The 21,255-nt window shown below is 31.7% G+C and overlaps 4 protein-coding genes across 4 annotated transcripts; all 4 read left to right on the top strand.

The window, feature by feature from the left end:
* LOC130441712 (zinc finger protein 271-like) lies at nt 1-2,425 on the top strand. Its single transcript, XM_056775495.1, has 2 exons — nt 1-44; nt 1,540-2,425. The coding sequence occupies exons 1-2, from the start codon at nt 1-3 to the stop codon at nt 2,423-2,425; spliced, it is 930 nt and encodes a 309-aa protein (XP_056631473.1).
* Nucleotides 2,426-4,525: 2,100 nt separating this feature from the next.
* LOC130441711 (zinc finger protein 239-like) lies at nt 4,526-5,389 on the top strand. Its single transcript, XM_056775494.1, has one exon. The coding sequence runs from the start codon at nt 4,526-4,528 to the stop codon at nt 5,387-5,389; it is 864 nt and encodes a 287-aa protein (XP_056631472.1).
* A 6,818-nt stretch (nt 5,390-12,207) lies between these two features.
* LOC130441710 (zinc finger protein 239-like) lies at nt 12,208-13,161 on the top strand. Its single transcript, XM_056775493.1, has one exon. The coding sequence runs from the start codon at nt 12,208-12,210 to the stop codon at nt 13,159-13,161; it is 954 nt and encodes a 317-aa protein (XP_056631471.1).
* Nucleotides 13,162-19,840: 6,679 nt separating this feature from the next.
* On the top strand, nt 19,841-21,169 carry LOC130441709 (zinc finger protein 239-like). The gene is made up of 2 exons (XM_056775492.1): nt 19,841-19,845; nt 20,191-21,169. The coding sequence occupies exons 1-2, from the start codon at nt 19,841-19,843 to the stop codon at nt 21,167-21,169; spliced, it is 984 nt and encodes a 327-aa protein (XP_056631470.1).
* Nucleotides 21,170-21,255: the final 86 nt, after the last annotated feature.

The following is a 21,255-nucleotide window of genomic DNA, read 5'->3' as shown; positions in this document are numbered from 1 at the left end:
ATGATTTTGAGCAGATATAATGATGAGAATATGAAGGAGCTTAAGTATGTGCACTGAATTTAGACTAGGGTCGATAATTTTTTAAACCCATTGGGAATGAGAAGAGAACATAACAAAATGGAAGTGAGAAACGCATTTTTAAACGTATCCTCAAAATTTATTTATTTATGTGGATATTGGGTTATAATATACACTGCGACCCAAAGATTTATTTCTTGCTTTCACTTCTATAGCTTAGTATAAACAATTTATATGAAAAATTCCATAATGAAGCTTTGGTTTTCAATTTCTATCTTAAAAAAAGTATTTTTTACGTTATTCGGTAACGATTTACATTTTTATGTCCGAACTATAATTTTTTTTTATTTTGATTATTTTTTTCACCTTATTTTGACCTTATTTTCAATGAAAAATTCTGACGTCAAAATATTTGAAAAATTCTGTGGGCTTTTTATTCGTTGAAATTTCTACTTTCTAAAGGTGTAAAACGCGAAAAATTTTTTTAAATCATCATGTATAATTTTAGCATTAATAAAAAGGGTGGACAAGCTGGAAACATATTATGAATTAAATTAAAAATTGAACAACCTAAAACTATTCCCGGACACGATTATCGAAATTAATATTTATTGCTAAGAACAATGAAAAAGAATCAGCAATAAATAAATTTATTGAAAAAATAGTAAATTCGTATTAACTTCGTATCCAAAAGAACACAACGAACAAAAGTATTCACACTTATTTATATATTAAAGATAAGACTTATCTATGGATAGTTGCAGGAAAAAAATAAAATGAGGAAGGAATCGGGAACGCAGATGGAAATTAATAAAGAAGAAACGAGTAGAAAGAACAACCATTTACCAGCGAATATAAAGAATAAAATCAACACAAATTAATTAAAATTTGAGAGGTGAAAAACTCGAATGTTAGAATATTTAAATCCGAAGTGACTACTGTGCCACAATACGTGAGCAAAGGAATCTTCAAAATGGTGGAAGAAAAACGTAACAAGCCGAATGGCATGTTACAGAATTTTCAACTGAAAATTGAAAAAAATTTTAGGTTATGTGAAAAAAATACAAAAACAAAAGTAATGGATCTTTTCAATATCTTTAATTTCGATGTTTTCCATAGGATTTATCTTACTGCAAATCCCCTTCCACTTCCCAACCACAGATCACTTTTTTTTCCTTTTCCTTTTCCAATGGGTTTGATTCTACTACTATGAACTCTGATTAGTGGAGATTGAAAATTGAGAGTTTCAATGAGGTGAAGATGTATTAGTGGTTGCGGTAGACTTATGAAAATCGCAACATTCTTTCTCAATCGGTAACTGTTTCTTCAGTTGTGTGGGAATTGATTTTTATCAATATTAGAAAAAAATTTTGTCATAAGATTTCAAAATTCCAATAACGTTAGAATTTAGTCTCCAGTTTGAGTAGATACCTTTAATGGGTGGTTAAAAAAATACTCCTTGTCCCAAAAGCATAACATTAATCCAAAAGATAAACTTTCAGTAACATTGTTTTGTTTTAGGGATGAAGAAATAACCGAAAATATTTACATAGTAATTAGTGGCAATAAAAGTACGAGAACTGACGGACAGCCACCTTATTGTAACGTATGCGAAAAAGATTTCAAATCATCCATAAAATACGCCAAACATTCCATAAAACATTCTTTGGATGGCATATTCAGTTGCCATATTTGCCACATAACCGCAAAAATGACATTAGACCAAATCGAAACACATATAAGAATACATGAAAATAAACCAAAATACACCTGCCAGTATTGCCAAGCAAAATTATTTTCGAAATATTCAGCAATCGAACACGAAATATGTCACTCCGGTATAAAAGGCAGCAGCACCGTTTTTTGCGAGTTATGCTCCAAAGGATTTATGTTTCTTTGTAGTTTACAGGCTCACGTTAAAAAATCTCATCCAGATTGTGTTCTAAAAATTAACAAAACAATCAATAAAAAAGAGACATTACCGGAAGAACATCTCCCGGTACCCATATTTCCTTCCTCCAGCATTTTCTGTTATATTTGCAAAAATACATACAAGGATAATATTAACTACGCTTTACATTCGGTACAACATAACGAAAACCGTAAATTCAACTGTTATCTTTGCGCTTTACAATCTAAAATGTCCGATTCAGAAATTGTAGATCACATTAAGATGCATCTCAACGCTACCGTTCACCGATGTTCTGTTTGTGACAAAGGATTTTCTAGGAAAATCGATGCCGTCGAACACGTTTATTTTCATAAATCATATAAACCTTATGAATGTAAACTTTGTAATACCAACTTTATGTTTTCAAGATGTTTATTGAGTCATCGCAAAAATCATCATAACCTCACTAATAAATGGGTTAGAGGTTGCACAGCGTGCGATTTTCACCAATTATGATTTCCAGTATGTCTTATTTAATTCAAATTTGTTTATTGTATAAAATTGTATGTTAATAATTTTATTAAAGAACTCAAAGATAAAGTAAAAACTTGTTATTTTTATTACCATTTAAACATTCTCTTGAATCGTTGATTCTGGAAAACAATAAGGAATTTAATGAGCTGTGTGATGAAAGTACGGTGTAATTGCTGGACTTACGAGACATACGGGCAATGTAATTGCCGACAGGACCCTAACCTGTTAAAGATGTGAGAAAGAAGAAAAAATTACACATTGCTCCAGTAATATGGCTACAGACAGACCCAATTTTTCATTTAAGAGAAACCTTTAAGAGGCCTAATCAAAGTGCAGATAAAAGCTGCTTATTATAGATAAAAACAACCCCGCTGATTTGAACTGGCTTTGTGGAATTGAAGATGAAACTACGAAGGATCCTTTAAGAGAATATCAAATTCCTATGAACACTCGAAGAAAAATCCTAGGTTTAAACTTACGGAAAGGAATAGGGCGGGTGGACGAAGTAGACTGCAAAAGGATTGTCAATTTATTTTTCTCTTAATACTTGTGGGACTGTATTTTATAAGTTATTACTTCTTTTGGTATTTGTTCCATATATCCTTTGATGTAGTAGCTGGATGAAGTGCTATTTGCAGTATACTATAACATTTACTCATAAAGTTGGGGATGAAAACAAAGTATATAAAATATCTTTCTCATTGCGTCCAATTTTGTAGTATCAATTCTTTGGGATATTTTTCATTTGCTCATGCTCATGCACGAGGTGTAACTCAAAACAGTGCTGGACCTATTGAATACTACAACACCATCTACAACTATCTATTCGGTACTTCTGATTTAGTATTACTTCGATTTATTCCTACATTTCTCTCTTCTCTGCTTCTGTTTATGTCTTGGTAGTTTTCTTTGTTGAGTTTCATTTAATTACCTTTCCATAGGAATTCTCTAATCTTCTCCTTGCCTTCTCTATTGACTTCCTTGTCTTCGTTCACATACAGAAGATTATAGCACCCCATATATATCCTTCCATTCGATCATTTTTCTTGTCTTCGAGTTAAGTACCACCGCCTATTGTATGAAATCACCTCGGAGCTTCATTCTCTTTGCACACCAAAAGAAGGTGTGTTCAGCTGAATCTTCCTCCTCCCAGGATGACGTACATTGGTCATTTCTTGACTTTCTGATCTTCTGATTACTCTGTGGGTGTTTTTACTCTTGCTTCTTCGTTGCATTTCTTGTTTCCTTCTTGTTTTTGTGGTGATAAATACTTGTAGTTTCCTCTGCCAGAAAATCTATTGAGACCACGCCAACGATGACCTGAACGACTAGGCCGAAACGGTGCGGTGATTGATATTCAATTTCAGCATAGTTGAATTTCTGTAGAATCTTCATTTTTATAATTAGAAACTAATCTTATATAATATAGAATAGAAATCCAGTGGAAAAACTGTTGGAGGAGGTGGCCTCATATAATTTAACTATCAAATAAATAAAAATTGTTGAAGAAAGTCGGTTCTTGGACGAAGATATTTGGGTACCATGTATCCCAATATCACACGAATTGACACTTCAGCAATTTTGGAATAAAAAACTCCAACGAAACAGTTAAATGTACGATTACTTGAATTTAGCTAATATCAATTATTAGAATATTCTTGTAAGCCTTGTTATTATAGAGATAAAATTTGATTCTGTTAATCTATTAATCGATACAATTTTTTATATTATTTATTGTTAATATTTCATTTTTCGTTTAATTTTGAGAGCAGTGTAATTTATTCTGTTTTAATTACATTTTTTCTAAAAAGATGTCATTCTAGGTCCGCAGTAAACATTAAAAATGGAATGAACGACGATAAATGTAACATTGAAACACTGTCGGAAAACTCGAATAAAATGAAAATAAAAAGGGAAAAACTGAAAGACGTCGATGACGATGATGAAGAATATCAAGAAGAAGATGGTGTAGATAGCGACGAAATAACAACCAAACCGAAAAAAGTGAGAAAAAGAAGATTAAAAAAAGAGAAGAATTTACAACAAAATGAAATTGGAAGAAACCCAGTAAAAATAGCAAAAATGAAAAGAATTACCAGAAAGAAAAGTGATATAGCACATCCTCCACCAGTAGAACTGGACGAACCTATACAGTGCGATCTTTGTAGTGATACATATAAAAATAACGTGGCCTTTTCTTTACATTCTATCCAACATAGCGACGATGGAAAATATTCTTGTCATATCTGTAACTATAAAAACGCCTCAAAATATCACATAGAGATGCATGTACGAGCTCACGAAGGTACTACCAGTTACAAATGCGAAATTTGTAATAAAGCGTTCACTGTTAGTACCCACGCTTTGGAACACAAATACTTTCACTCGGGAGAAAAACCGTTTCAATGTGAAATATGCGGGAAACATTTTATGTTTTCCAGATTTTTAGCTTCGCACAGACGAACACAACATTGGGAAATTATCACCGGCACTCCTTTAATAAAGTACGATTGTACAACTTGTAACAAACATTACACGTCTTCTAGCGGTCTCAAAAGGCACAATTTGAGAAATCACAACTACGAAGGAATCGATACGTCCGTTCTTTGTGACATTTGCGGTAAAAAAATCTCTAGTAACGAGAAGTTGAAGTTCCATCGTAGGGTACATACGGGATACCGTCCTCATGCTTGTGAAGTATGCGGCAAATGTTTCTCTACCAAAGAACAGAAAAAGGAACATTTGAGAGTTCATACTGGGGAGAAACCGTATATATGTAAATATTGCGGAAAGGGATTTACGCAAAGGTCTCCTTTGAAGATTCATGAAAGGTCCCATACTGGCGAAGCACCTTATATTTGTATCCTCTGCACTAGAGGATTCATATCTAAAAGTGCCATGGATAGTCACATGAAGCATTGCAAATTACACATTCCTTTTGATTAATTATACAATCATTCGAAAAAATTATTGTCATTTAGTGTTGATAGTGGTGGTAAAAAGTGTGTTCAGACAAACAGTGTGAGAATCCTTCTTATCATTTTTGTCATTTGCTAGAAAAAAGCGGAAACGTAATATAAAAGAGCCTTTGTTCAAGTTCTGATAAGCCAGGAAGAAAAGAATATTCAATAACCAACATGATTTCATCACCGAAAGATTCGTATATTCATACTTATTTTTAAAAAAAAATCACAAATCTGCAAATAAGTCTTTCACCAGTGAACGTTTAGAAGCTCTTCGTTGGTAGTGAAACGTTGGGGTCCTACCCACGCCTTCACTTCTAAAAAGAGATGATAGTCACTTGGTGTGAGATCAGGACCATAAGATAGATAGTGTAATAATTCACACTTAATCTGTTAAAGAAATTATTTTATCACTTTGGCACACATTGTCATGAATAATAAGCAAACCTGATGGAAACAAACCTCTACATTTGCCCAAGATAATTTTTATTGTGGTTTCCTGTTTCATGTAGACACTGTTTCTTCTTTGGTCCAACTCTAATTTTTTCTAGTGGGATGCATGTACATTTGTTGCTTTGACTCCGGATTGTCCCACATTAACTGAATATCATCTCTAGTAATAATGTTCTTTAAGAAACAATTTTCCTCATTGTTGTATGGCTTTCAAAATTTTGGATCTTACGCGATTCGATTTATATTGTAGCCTTCGATAAACATTTTTGGGATTCAACGGACATACACTTCGAAACTCATAATTGGAGGAGTCATCGATACTTGTAGTTATTCGCCCATAGGTCTGTGACCATAGAGGAAATGGAGCAAGCGGTAGCGGCAGTTCTCTAACGTATATAATGAATATCAAAAAAGAGAAAGCACTATTATCGCTCAAAAATTGCTTTGTTTACAAGATCTGTTTTACTGATCGTTTCCTTAGAGCTTTAGGGGTTATCTGCAAACTTTGAATCAGTTAAAAACTCATGGACATTTGAATCAGATCGATCTTTCTTCGGCACTTTCGCACTTCTCTGAATAATAAGACCACCTACTGAACACATTGATTACTACCACTATAACAACTTTTATAATTCCGAAAATCTGTGGTGTAAGCAATCTATTTATTGCATCTTTGTGATTTGGATTTTTAAAAACATATCAACTCCGAAAACTTGTACTGTTCAAAACAGCAAAAAACCATCATTCTCACGGAGAATTTCCATGAATATATCAATTTTATAAACGTTGTTCATATGTTCCTCAAGTCATTTATACTAGTTTTTCCAAATACAAGAAAATAAGAAAAAAAAAATAAATGTGTTGTTACGTGTTTGGTTCTACCTTTTTCGAGAATCACTCTTGTAGTCTCAAAATGCCGGTCAAGTTTTAATTTCAGTTGTCTCCATGTGTGAAAAGCAAAATAATAAGGCGGTTTTCCATCAAACAAACTCGTCAAAACCGAAAGCTTTGAAAAACGTTGCAACTAAACGGACTCAACTTTGAAGCTATCACTCATTTACACTGGGCAGGCAGTGTTCAATACGTTTTACAGTATAGATAACTAATTAGACACTACTTTTTTTTCGGTATAACATTCAAATTCTGTCTCTGGTGAAAGATATTACAGTTTAATGTATTTATGTCTAGTATCTGCAATTTTAATTCCATTAATTGTGTTAAATACGGAAACTAGTTCCTACTATGAATACATTTTCATAATACATGTTTTGTTATTAAGATTGTTTTTTACATCATCAAGTGGGATGAGCTCCATCACGCATGTCTAGAGAAATATCACATAACATAGATGGGAAATCCTTCACAGCATTATTTTCACGTCATCTGCTCACTCTCGAATTTTTGCCGGATCACTTCCTTTCTCATTTGATTCCTTCAAAATCCTATTCTCTAATAACTTCACTTTAAATTAACAAATATCTCTAAAAACCTCGTATTTCATAAGGAATTCTATGATTTCTGATATTTAGTAAGTCTCGGAACACCTTGTATACACACTGCGCAAGGTACACAGAATACGGCATCTAAACATACATATTTCGAAAAATATTTCCATCTAACCGCCTGTATGCAAAAATCCTCTGAAGTTACCGTCTTTACTAGCAACACAAACAAAAAATTGTCACCGTCGAAGACAAATGGAAGTTTCCGATGCGGTTTCTGTTTGGTAGAAATCCACGACATAGTCAATCGTTGTTTACATGCTTTTCATATGAGACAGGATTTTACTGCCAATTTCAAAATATCGCTCGTCTGTAACCTTATTTAAAATCTTACTCAGTGATTTACTCAGCATTATCAGTGCAAAAGAAACTGTTTTTTTGTTTATTAATGTGTTGTTGTTTTTCTAGAGTTTACGGTCCATTATATACTAAATATTTTGAATAAATTAATTTGTAAATATATGTTGTATTCAATTACCGAAAACGGTTACTACCTGAATATTATACTGCTTGGCAAACGAATCAAGAGCTCTGAAATGCGCAAAAGATAAACAGAAAGTTCAGTTGTTTCAAGTATAATAATTCATTATTTTCGGGAAGTAAAGTTGGTGAAAAAAGTTCGGAATTCTGAACTGCCGATTTTATTCCTATATTGTAATGTTTTTTTTTTATTTACTTAAACTATTTCTAAAGGTGGGGTGAATTTAAACACACTGCATCTTATTTACTTAATATATTTGAGCACTCACATTAGACTTAACTAACTTAAAATTATCGGTCACTTTTTTACTATTTCCTTTCATTCACTTAGACTTTGGATTATAAACTAACTTTCACCGCACGAATTTATGACAGAAAGTAATTTCTAGAATTCTAGAAAGTAATCAAATAAATATAAAAGTCTTCTTAGACTGGTCAAAAAAAGACAATACAGAGATCGGAATAAGTCAGGCAACGCTCACGAAAAATAGACATAAGTCCAGCTTATAAGTTTGGCAACGCTGTCGAAAAAGATTAAAATGAGTAGACGCGTTTTGAGAATGAATAACCGATACAAGTTCACTCTTCAAGAAAGAGTTTTTTTTTTGTTACGAACGCGGATTACGAGAAACTATGTTTACCGAATTTTAACAACAGTGTGGAAGACGTACCTGAAATTATTATAAACGGGCTCTGTTGCCGACGACTAGTATATGTATCAACTAACGAAAATATGTATGTAATATGCTGCAAAGGATGTACTAACGAGTTTAGCGTCCGCGACTCCTCCACGCACTTCACTAGGATGATTTCGAACGCAGATTGGAATTGTGCGAGCTGTAGCTCGGATTTAGGATGATCGGCAGTTCCAGCATTCCATTTGGTACTCCGATGAAGTAATGGGTCCGTAATTTTTTGAGGGTCTCATGATGGGTCAAAGTTATTTGAAAATGCTCGAAGATTTACACGGACAAATGGACAACTTTTCATGCAGGATGGAGATTCACCGCACTACGCGTTATGTGTGCGGGATTACCTTAGTGTTCATTTCAGAAAATGTATAGGTAGACGAGAATTCGTAGAGTGACATTCTATGATTTCTTCCTGTGAGGCCTTCTCAAGGACCACGCATCCTTCCCGCTTGATATGCTTCGCCGGACCTACTTCTCCGTTGAGAAACGTTGCCGTAAATGCATTGATCAATATAGGCATTAATTTGAAAACTTACAGTAACCTTTTTTAGAATCCCTCTTGTAATTTCTTTCATTTTATCGTATTTTTTCTCTAAATAGAAATTTGCTGATCGACTTATACCGACCTCTGTATAAAAAAAAACGTCAAACGAATTCTGCGAACTGGAGCTAACTTCTATACTTTCATTATGACTTAACAGGACCGGCTTCGCGGTCCATGTCGTGGACGAGTTCATTATAATATAATCTATTTAGTACTTACTACACACTTTTGAAAAAAGTAGACATAGTGCAATTTTATATTATATATTATATACACGGGCGTAAGAGATTCTGAAAACAGCTTTGTAATAATTTTTTTTATGATAATATATATATTTACTATAATTAATGACTGATTCTATTAATTTTATATGGCGTGGGTATTATTTTAAGACGAAGTTGTTGTCATTATATGTAATTATTATTTTTAATAATAAATATTGTTCTAAAAACGTTTATCATTCTCAATTATTAACGTATATATTTGAGTATATGTAAAAAGTTTCTTTCTATCACAGTTTTTTTCTAAATTAAAAAAAAAGTAAACGAAAAGTTTTTGTTTACGTGATTCTGAAATATAGTTCGCAGTTCGCGCCACTACTGAAACCGGAGATTTCCAGTACGAGTTGGTTGTGAGTGGTATAGTCTTCTTGAAAATTATAAATTCACATTGTAATAGAAAATTATCGAGTTATCCAGGTACTGTTGAACAAAACAGAAGACGCACATCTGTTGTTATTTTATTATTAAAAAAGGAATCGAAGATCGTCTTCTAACGAATTAAATACAATTAGAGGTCAAGAATATTTGATATAAATCACATTCTGAATATATATTAAAAAAGAACGATAAGAAAAATTAGTATCAACATTAAGGTGAGTTGGTAAGTTTTCGATATGTTTGGGAAACTGTAATATCTTGTCCGTTGTAGATTGTAGATGAACGTATCTGTCAGAAATTATATAAAATTATTTTCTATCGTTTCATATCTGTATGAGTTCAGTTGTAAATTAAATAACCCAGGTTGTTGTCTAATCATTTCAAACAATCTCCATCAGAAAACGACGTGATTTTTAATATTTTTTATCACTAGTACAGGTCATACACCGTCTAGAGGTCTCTTGTTCCGCATCTCTGTCTTCTGCATTGGTCGCCCACGACAACTGATTCCCGTATAACGCCTGGCTCAAACACGGCTAGTAGTTTATTCAGGTAGATAATAATTTAGTAGAGTAGCCAATACCCACTAATAATTCAAACTAGCACCAAAAAGTGGTACCAAAATGCACAAGCATATACGTCGTATAAACAAAATTATAATAAATATTATGGATATCATTTTGACAGAGTATGAAGAATTTTGGGAGAGCTACAAATAGAAGATCATACATTTAATTTACTGAAAATGACGAAAACTTCGTTTAATTACTCGTTTAAGTAAGACTTTCAGTCTTCCAACACGTTTTCGGTCACGGTCTTTATCGTGGTGTGAACCGCCTCTTTTCGATATCACGGTTTGTTGACTAAAACACAAATTTTTATTGGAATATTGGAAGAAAACATACAATTCCTACTATTACTATATTTATTGAAACTATTTCATGCATTTATCATCATTTTAAATGTAAATAGTTTTCTAGATATAAATGTTAAAATGAACATTTTGTTTATGAAATAATATAGTACGAAACAAAAATTGTTTTAATAGACCACGTGTGTTTTCAAGAAAATATCAAATCATTTTTTATAGCTACAGTGGATTACGCCATTACGTCTAGTCGGCACAGCTTTTTGATTCGTCGAGCCTTTTTGTTTTATTATATTTCATTCTCTTACCAAACTCTTAAATTTGATATCACCCGATATAGTTGGCGGACACCTGCAATGAGCGATATGTGCCTCAAATTAAAACACCTACAAAAGAATCACTCAAACCCGGCACAGAAAATTTTATTTTTATACCTCGGTCAAAAGTTCGCATCTTTGAACCTATTTCGATGTAGAAAGTTAAGATTCGTGCATTGGTAAAGCTGCAGCTTCGCCCTCTGTAACAGCGGAAGCAAAAAATGCTTTCACGAATGACATTAGTTATTTGTTACTTACCATGTTTTTTTCACGCTGGTTATTTACGATTGATAGTAACAGTTTGACAATGACGTGTGTAAAATAGATCAACTTTATTATATTGAAGAATAACTTTAAAAAATGATCTTAACAGAAGAATCTGCAGACTAAAAGGAGATTGGAGATTGCTATAATGGAGTGGAACTAATTATACAAATCACTACAAAGCCTAAAAGTCTTTCAGTATGGACTTTCGACTGGCTATGAATAAAAATAGTATACACCACAAGGGCAGAAGTTTGAGAGCTCTGCACCGAGTATCATGATCTTTGAACTTACCTTCTGCCCGAGTAGGATAATATACTATGTCTTCATACCTTGGTCGAAAGAACGCATATTTTGCTCGTATTTTTAGGCAGAAAGTTGATGATTCGTGTATTGGTAAAGTTGCGCCTGATAGCTTTAAACTATGGACCTAAAATCACGGCGTAAATTTTCTGGATCGAGATGCTTTCGAGCACAGAAGTTTGAGAGCTCTGAACTGTGCGCAGTGCATAAATATCAACTATCTACCCTATTAATGTGATGTACTGTTCCTTTATCAGGGTTATTGCTAAATCAAACCATGTCCCACAAAAAATCCCCTCCAATTTCTTCCAAAAACAAATCACAACGAAATATATGGGTAAGTACAAACAATAACAGCTACCTAACGTAAAAAAAATGTTTGGTCTGATGTGATGTAGTGTATTTCGTTTTTATCTCTCTGAACGCGTTGTTTTATATAGTTATACGTGTTTTACTGAAATTTACTCATTTTTAGGTACGACGAACGTAAGAAAAAACGAAAAACAAAGACTCTAAGAAAATCAAAATATAAAAGAAAATATCCCGATGATCATCCTCCACCATTAAAACTAGAGCAACCAATTAAATGCGAGGAATGTGACTCAATGTTCGATAATAATATAGATTTTGCGTTACATTCAAAATCACATGACCAAGACGGTAAATACACCTGTCACTTATGTATAAATTTTAGAAACGCATCCAAATACCAAATAGAGATGCATGTACGAGCTCACGAAGGCACCACCAAGTATAAATGTGAAATTTGTAATCAAGGTTTCACTATAAGTACTCACGCCGCTGAACACAAGTATTTTCATACGGGAGAAAAGCCGTTCCAATGTGAAATATGCGGAAAACATTTCATGTATTCTTGGTTTTTATCCAGACACAGAAAATCAACGCATTACGAAATCCTCACCGGGAATCCTTTGGTAAAATACGACTGTTCCATTTGTAACAAACATTACGCTACAGCTTCTAGTTTGAGCAGACATAAGCTAAGTAAACACAAAAAAATCGATGGTTCCGTACTTTGCGATATCTGCGGAAAAAGATTATCTAGTAGGGAAAAACTAAAGTTTCATCTTAGGACGCATACAGGTTATAAACCCCACGCGTGTCATTACTGCCCGAAAAGCTTTTCCAAGAAAGATCAACTCGTCGAACACGTTAGAGTACACACCGGCGAAAAACCATATATTTGTAAATATTGCGGTAGGGGTTTCACTCAAAGAACACCACTGAAAACCCACGAAAAAACTCATAACAGAGAAGAATCAACGGCTTGCGTAGTTTGTGGTGTTTCCGGAAATTGCCCACATTTTCCTAAAAAATTTCCCCACCGTAAAAGTATTGCTCCTTGCGTAATATGTGGTGAAATCGGTCCTTGCCCCCATTTACCAGCTATGCCTTTGAAAACTAGTAAAAATGAAGGTATATCGTGCCCTGTCTGTGGATCAGAAAATCTATGTGAACACTTACTTAAAATGAGTATGATGACGCCGACGAGAGACGACGGAGCTTGTTATATTTGTGGAGACTTGGGTTACTGTCCCCATATTTCTAGAAACCCCTTTAAAACGAATGAAGAGATCACATGTAATATTTGCGGGCAAATAGGATCTTGTGCACATTTACAGAATATGATGACGTTTCCGTTCCCATCTTAATACTAATTATTAAAAAAATCGTGAATACTTTTAGTTTTTTTCCAAGAAATAGATTTCTAAATACAAGAATGAACAATTACCTTTTCCCAGTAATAGAAAAACGATCTTCTGAATAAAATCTGTATTTTTTCTTCTTTAATAGTTGATTGAATTCAAAAAGAAAGCCTCAATAATCGAAGTACAGCCCATCATATCCTACATTCAACAAACTCTTTGAAACCTTGGTAAATCCAATCATTAAAATTAGATGCAAAAAATTGGCGCACTACATTGTCAACATCTTTCGAATCAAGTTTTTTCCACGCAAAAATTTCTCCGTGAATCTAGATAAATAGTAATCTGACTTCGAACTAACCCTGGATATTTCTCCGAAAAATTGACGGTTCGACCATCTGTAATGATTTCTAAACCTTGATAATTCCAATCAAACACACAAGACTTTCCTCTCGAATCGACCTCACTTTACGACGGATCCTGGTTATTTTTTTTTGTCTAACCACTGATTTTCCATGTGCCAATAAAGATATTATTGACCACATTCTTTGCGAGTATATTTGGTGATCCTTTTCGATTTCGTTTCCTCCCGACCAGTTCGTTCATTTCTGTCAGATACGAGGCGTGTATTGGAGTCTTAATGATGCTTTATGTATATTACTTTTGCAGTTAGTACAAGATTAGATATAATCATCATTCAAACTGTTTTGAATCTTGTATTCTGAAATGTATGCGTTGAAATAAAAATACGTCTCCTGCTGAAGACTAGTGGTATGAAACGTTAATATCTGGAAGTATATTAATGACATAATCAAACATATAACTTCGTGTCCCGAGTTATCTGGAAAAAAATTCCATTCTTGAAATGTCGCATTCAAATGCTGTTTGATATGGAGGAAAGCAATGGAAAAGCGTGCTCAGTTTGATTTGATGCTATTTTTATTTCAAGCAATTCTAGGGAGAATTATTTTGGATTAACAACTAACCAAATGTTAGTCAAATCACTTGATTGACTTGAGAACTTTTTTTATCTGTGGGAAATACGAGTATAATGGTCCCGTTGCTTCGCAGCTTTCTTAGTTTTTTATCAATATAAGTACGATCCGTTTCAACCTTACAAAAACTCTCTTAAAGTACCAAAAAAAAAAAAAAATTATCAGTGTAAATGACTTGTTGAAATGTTGAAGTTTATATAGTAGAATTATAAATTTTGTTCCAATCTCATTTTTATGATTCTGAATGAGAACAACTTTAAAAATTCTCTTGTATTTTGTATTTGCCCCGTTTCAAGAATTTTTGAATTTCTTAAATATAAGTTATTTATTAATATACTTTATTTTTTAAATAGCATCACATGAATCTCTTATATAGCTCCGGATTTTATGATTAAATGTATATTTCTCCATATTTCATGCTCTATTTTATTCTAATCTATTTTCCAAATATTGAGATGTCTGTCCTATATAAACAGCTTCCCGAATACTATAAGGAACGTTACATTTAATATTACTTCTTGTATTTTGTATCGTACAGAAAAATGTATGTCAAGTTGTGAATTCTTATCAAAAAAACTTCTATTTCCAATGGCGGTTGGACAAAATAATAAAAATCCATTTCTTGATAATATGAACAAATATTTAAAAAATGAATTGTATACAAATTCAACCCAAGTTCATGTTGCTCTATCTCCCAAGAAACGTGAGTGATTATTAGTTCTAGATACTGTTCTATCCATTACATCCCTAATCACAATGTATAGCTACTGTAAAAAAAACAAAAACCTATTAAAAGACACTAATTGTCCTGAAATAAGGATGATTAACCTATTCAAAACATATAAAACAACAATCAATGTACGTAATAATATTACAAATAAGTTTATTTGTAACAATTGCGTTTATATACGAAAGACATCGCAATATTTGGAAAGTAGACAAAACCATCAAGGATGAAAAATATATACATTTATACATAGATATTAGAAAACAATTTAAAACAAAAATTACATATAAATAGAAATGAGAAATATATATTAATGTGGAAAGTGAACTGTTCATATGTCAGCGTTATCAGTATCAGGTAATATTTTTGTACAAATTGAAACGTGAAAAATAATTTATTGATTTATAAGATTGTTTCACTTTCCGTGATAAATGGAGCTTTCTAATATTTTTATTGTTAGTTTTTCTAAATTTCTATACATACTTTATATTTTAGAATATTTTAGATATAATTAAGATGAATCATTTATAAGTTTTTTTTTTATCAAGACCAGATTTGGAACGTCAAAACTATGAAAAGTGCCAAACATATTACATTAATACATTAAGTCACTGCGTTTCATGTAATTTTTGTTAAAATGTCTTGACTTTATGTAGTTGTGATATTGATCATATGTAATTTTGAAAGAAGCTATTTTTATCTAAATTATTAACAAGCTCTTATCGTAGTAAATTTTTTTGGATTCATGACTTGTCTGTTGAGTAAAATCTGTAAGTCAACAACTACTAGTAGGATTCTAAATCTAATTTAGTTATACAACCATTGTTTTATTAATATATATATATATATATATATATATATATACTTTGTTGATAAATTGTCTTGATTTTAGGTCTTGTTCAATTCGTTTTAAAACAGACGTTTCGACCTATTGCGGTCTTTATCAAAATATAATTTGACATTCACAACTTTCATAACCATGTTAATCACTAGATCCGTTATAACTTGATTATTGAAAGAAAAATCTATTTTCAACCACAGTTAATAATTTTTTATTCTCAATTGTTAAATCTTAAAAATAAGTAGCAACATCCAATTCTATTATTCATAGTTATATCTCTCTCTTATATTTGAATCTGTTCCAAGGGTTTTTTAATTTATATAATTAGTTATATGTTTTTTTTGATATTTGATGCAGCTTTTTTTATTCTATTGATGACTTTTTGATCTATTTTCTAAATACTGAGATGTCTGCCCAATGTAAACAGCGTCACAGTCATTAGAAGGTACTTGATACACAATATTACTTCTTTTGTTTTTGAAAATATATTATATCCTTCATGACTCACAATATTTTGTCCTTGTACATATGGTAAGGGAATGTGTTCTACCTTTTTGGGTCACAGTTGATCAGACAATTTATTGAATTATGGAACTATTTTGAGACTACGTGATTCCAAAAATACAGCAATAAGACTCTCGTATATTTTACTACATATACTCAAAAATGAGTAGCTTTGTTAGATTTCAATGTACTTTTAAAAAATGGTTTCGTTTTTAGATGTAGATTTTTATGGTGTTATATATTTTTAATCTCGCCTTTTGATCTCTATCTATTTAAAGTGCTATGCAATTTTGTTGTGCAATTGTAATTCATAATCAAAATTGTTGATTTATTGTGTGTTTATTATATATAGAATGAGTTAACCAACTGAATTACCTCCAAATAATACAACTATCTCCATCAGTTCAACTTAACTATATACATATTTTCTTAATATCATAATCTCTAAGTTAACAAACTTGCACACATACACTGATGGACAAAAACTGTTTCTTGAACATGAAGCTGAATAGCATTTTATAGCGACTTTTATTATTTAATAAAGATCACTTATAAAATCGTTACGTTAAATATTTATTTGTAGCACATTTTATTTTTCTCTTTTATGGTGGGTCATCTTCCCTCTTAAAAAACATCATTTATCACCCACCATGGCTAGATCCCATCGGCCTTGGTACAGTATTTTCATTGTACTTTACGTTAATAAATTCCTTATTCTCAGTAAAAAATGGTAAATGGGAATGTAGAAATTGAATTTCCAATTCATTCATTCAGTGTCAGGTGATTAGAGGAATGTACAAATTCATCAACTAGCAGTTTGTATATTGTATCCATATTTTTGCCCAAAAATCCCCTCACAACATTTAATAATTAATAACCATTTAACTTACACTCACTTAAAAAATCATCCACCCTCTTTATTCATGGTTTTTCTTGGACTCTATGAACAAGCGTCATTCACAAATAGAATATTGAGCGCTTCTGCATAAGACAATCATGAGAAATATGTTATGAATTTTCCATATTGTAAAATGCAGCAGTAATATTTTACTCCTTAAGACGGGAAATAAGAAGTGATTGTTGCCAAATAACTTACCTAACCTAACCATTTTGAACAATCGAATGTGTCTCGCCAGTATTAGAAAGAGGCGTGAATGTTGGGTCAGTATATTGATTGTTGGATGTTCCCGTGAACTCTTATTATCTCCATTACATCCCAAAACAAAATCTTGCCATTCCGAAGGCGCTGTAGATACTGTTAAGTCAGCATTATGAAGAATTTACATATTCAATCTCATGCTTTCCTTTTTTGGAATAACTATATCTTACTGAAATAGCAATCATTAAAATGGTTGGTGAGTTGTCGTTGGAACTGTAAAAGGCATACTATTTCTTTTTCCTTTTATCCACTGATCCAATGACATGCTACAGCAGATATAGTACACATGAGGATCCCCTGTTTATCATGACCTCCAATTGTAACACCAAAAAATATGGAATAAGTCGTTATCATATTTGTCTGGTCTGGCTTGTGAATTCTCCTCAAATATAACAAAAATCAGGAGAAATTTTGCAACTGAGCCATGTATGATTTTTTGCTTTTAAAAAACTTTCCTTAACCAAACAGAATCAATACAACTAAACAAAAAGGATCTGAATAACTTATTGAATAGTGTTATTAGCAATATGTTTTGTATTATTTGGAAGGTACCAAAATAATTCATAACTATGTTATGAAAATCGTGTAAGCTACTGTTATTTGCGGACCAAATTTTATAAAAGTTGAAAATTGTAAATATCTAACTGTAAATTAAAACTAACACTTGTGGTAAACTGACGTTTGGAGGACAACGATATTTTCTTAAAGTAAAATTCATTTATTGATCTCTTCTATAAAGTATTTTTTATGAATAATCAGTTGGCACTCAAGCTACATTTACTTTTTTGTAACTTCATTTATTTTTTTGGATCTTATGGATATAATGAATAAATCTATTTTACATTTAATTATGCTAGTTGATTTTTTTCATATTTTATATGTATTGGAAGCAAAATGTGAATAGTTGGTTGTAAAAAATATTGAAAAAAACATTTCAATCAATGTATTATTCGAGCTTTGTACCGTACATAAATGTTGATGGTACAATTTAAACGGTGTTGATATAATAAATATGATTGTACTATAACTAGTTTTATTTATGTAATAGTTGATTATTTGAAAATATTAACGAAAGAATCAGGATCTATCTTATATTTATATAGAACCCGGGCTAGAGATTTATCGGTTAAAATTACACATATATATCTTAAATCATCAGTTGACATCAAATAATATTTTGTGAAAATATGTGCATTACTTAATAATTAAATCAATTTCAACTACATATTTTTAGGTATTCTAGAATTTTTAACCTAATATTAATTACAACATGCACAGTTAATGTGCAACCCAATTCCTAAATCTTTTGCTATAACTTACTCCGTTAAGAAAACACTTAGGAATTTATCGTGAAATTGAACTTTAATATTATAAATTTAACATGCATGTTATATACATGGACATGGACATGAATTTTTATTTACTTCTCCACTTATATCGTAGTTTCCGAAAGCTTGGATTTTTAATTTAATAAAGAGTTATCATTTTCCATTATAGTGGTTTATAAAACAAAAATAACTATTTGAAATTATAAAATACTACAATCAAGTGTCATTCAAAATAAGACAAACTTCTTCTGTAATTTCTGTCTTATTTGATCTGGTAGTTTCCACAAGAAACGGTTCTATATGGTATGTAATAGTACGCTTGGCTTTGCTCTCTTCGGACAGATTATTATAGAAGATATTATATATTTAACAAACATGTTTTATACATTGATATGATTTAAGGTTAAGGTTAATAACAGTTCTCAAATTTGGTGCACAATTTTAAAACAAGGATTAAATTTGAGTCATTATTCAGAGAGGAGAACATGTTTATTTTTCAAAAATTCAGCTATATCATGAATGAAGATCAGTTGAAAAAAAAATAGGTCGAGTATGAAATATAAGAAAATATTCCATTGCAAGTAAAATAACTTATTTGATTTAAAAATACAACAAAGGATCATTGATTTGTATAATTTTTCATTAAAAATTATTTGTAACAAATATTTCACAGTACCTATATCAGAACTATTGATTAAATTGTTTGTAGAAACACTAAATAAATTTATATAAAATTATAAATAAGTAGTCGCTGAGAATCTGCCTTACAGTCATCTATAGAGAAAGAAACTATTATCGGTTCTAAAAGATCATCCACAACCCTTGCATTGGAAGATCTTTTACATATTTTATGTTAAAATTAGTTTTTTTGGCTGGAACTTCATTTTTTACTCGGGCTCAATTAAATTCTGAAAAGTTCGATTCAAAATGATATGATGGCAGCTCAGGTACAATTTTATTATTTTGTTACGCTATTCAATTCATATTAAAATTTGTGGTAAATCTAAGCATTTCTTATTTCAGTTAAAATTTTATTCAAAGTTGATATTTCATTTTTAAAACCGGCTGCAATTTGACCAATAAGAAATCTACAGAATTGCCAACTTAAAATGAAATCAGTCCAGTTTAAAAATGGCGTATATTTTGATAAAAATCGAAACGTCAAAATCATTGAATATTTAGATGCATTTATATAACAAAAGGGCTAAGAAATTAAAGAAATTTATATCGATGAATAGAGACACTTTCGGAAAATTAAATAATTATAATTTAACAACTATTACTAACAAATATAATTATAAACATGAAAATTTTATATTTAAATAGGGTAAAAATGAATATAAAAGACAACTTGGATTCGCTATTAGTAAGTTTTGCATATATATTGTAGTTAATAAAACGTATGAATTAACATTATCTTATAAATTGTATAACGTATATCGATATAGTATTTAAAACATTATTAACAAACTCATTTCCAGATCTGACATTAAATCATCAAAGTTACCACTAGCGAAATCCCCTAAAAAAAGAAGACTCAAAAAAGAGAAAACATCCGATACCGAAGAAGAAAAGAAATCGCGACGAAAAAATACAACACCGAAGAAAGTTGTTAAAAAAATAACTGTATCTCATCCTCCACCAATCAAATTAGAAGAACCGATTCATTGCGATAACTGTTCGGATTCCTATTATAATCATGTCGATTTCGCTTTTCATTCTATTAAACACAGCGAGGACGGTAAATTCACCTGTCATATTTGTAGCAATTATAGAAACGCTAAAAAATATAGTATAGAAATGCACGTTAGAGCTCACGAGGGTTCCACGAAGTTCAAATGTGAAATATGCGGTAAAGCGTTCACCATTAGTACCTACGCTATCGAACATAAATATTTCCATACAGGCGAAAAGCCGTTTCAATGTGAAATATGCGGGAAACACTTTATGTTTTCTCGACAATTAGCTTCCCATCGACGAACCTCCCATTACGAAATCCTCACCGGTAGTCCTTTGGTAAAATACGATTGTAGCATATGCAAGAAGCATTACGAATCGGCGTTCGGTCTTAGACGTCACAAGATGACCATTCATAATAACGTCGATTTAACGGTCATATGTGAAATTTGTGGAAAAACTATTTCCACTAAAGAGAAACTTAAATTTCATATGCGCACACATACGGGTGATAAGCCGTATCCTTGTGAAGTATGCGGGAAATGTTTTTCTAAAAAACATCAGATGATCGAACATATGCGCGTACATACTGGAGAAAAACCATATATTTGTCCCCATTGTGGAAGGGGCTTTTCTCAGCGGACTCCGCTGGTGTTACACGTGCGTACCCATACGGGGGAAAGACCAAACGTTTGTAGAATTTGCGGAAGTGGATTTATTTCGAAAACGTCCTTAGAAGCGCACATGAAAAATTGTTTAATACCGTTTCCTACGTATCAATAATTTATTTAATGTTTAGTAGATTCGGGATATTTTCGGTCAGGGTAATTTTTTTATAAAATCAAAACGATGTGGTTTCACAAAGTAAA

Source organism: Diorhabda sublineata, chromosome 3 (assembly GCF_026230105.1).
Source record: "Diorhabda sublineata isolate icDioSubl1.1 chromosome 3, icDioSubl1.1, whole genome shotgun sequence".
Taxonomy (NCBI): domain Eukaryota; kingdom Metazoa; phylum Arthropoda; class Insecta; order Coleoptera; family Chrysomelidae; genus Diorhabda; species Diorhabda sublineata.
This window is presented reverse-complemented; position numbering and strand designations above follow the sequence as displayed.

Coding starts and splice junctions, on each gene's coding strand:
- LOC130441710 (XM_056775493.1), top strand. CDS start 12,208: ATGCATGTACGAGCTCACGAAGGCACCACCAAGTATAAATGTGAAATT.
- LOC130441711 (XM_056775494.1), top strand. CDS start 4,526: ATGAAAAGAATTACCAGAAAGAAAAGTGATATAGCACATCCTCCACCA.
- LOC130441712 (XM_056775495.1), top strand. CDS start 1: ATGATTTTGAGCAGATATAATGATGAGAATATGAAGGAGCTTAA. Junction 45..1,539: donor GAGAATATGAAGGAGCTTAA/GTATGTGCACTG, acceptor GTTTTGTTTTAG/GGATGAAGAAATAACCGAAA.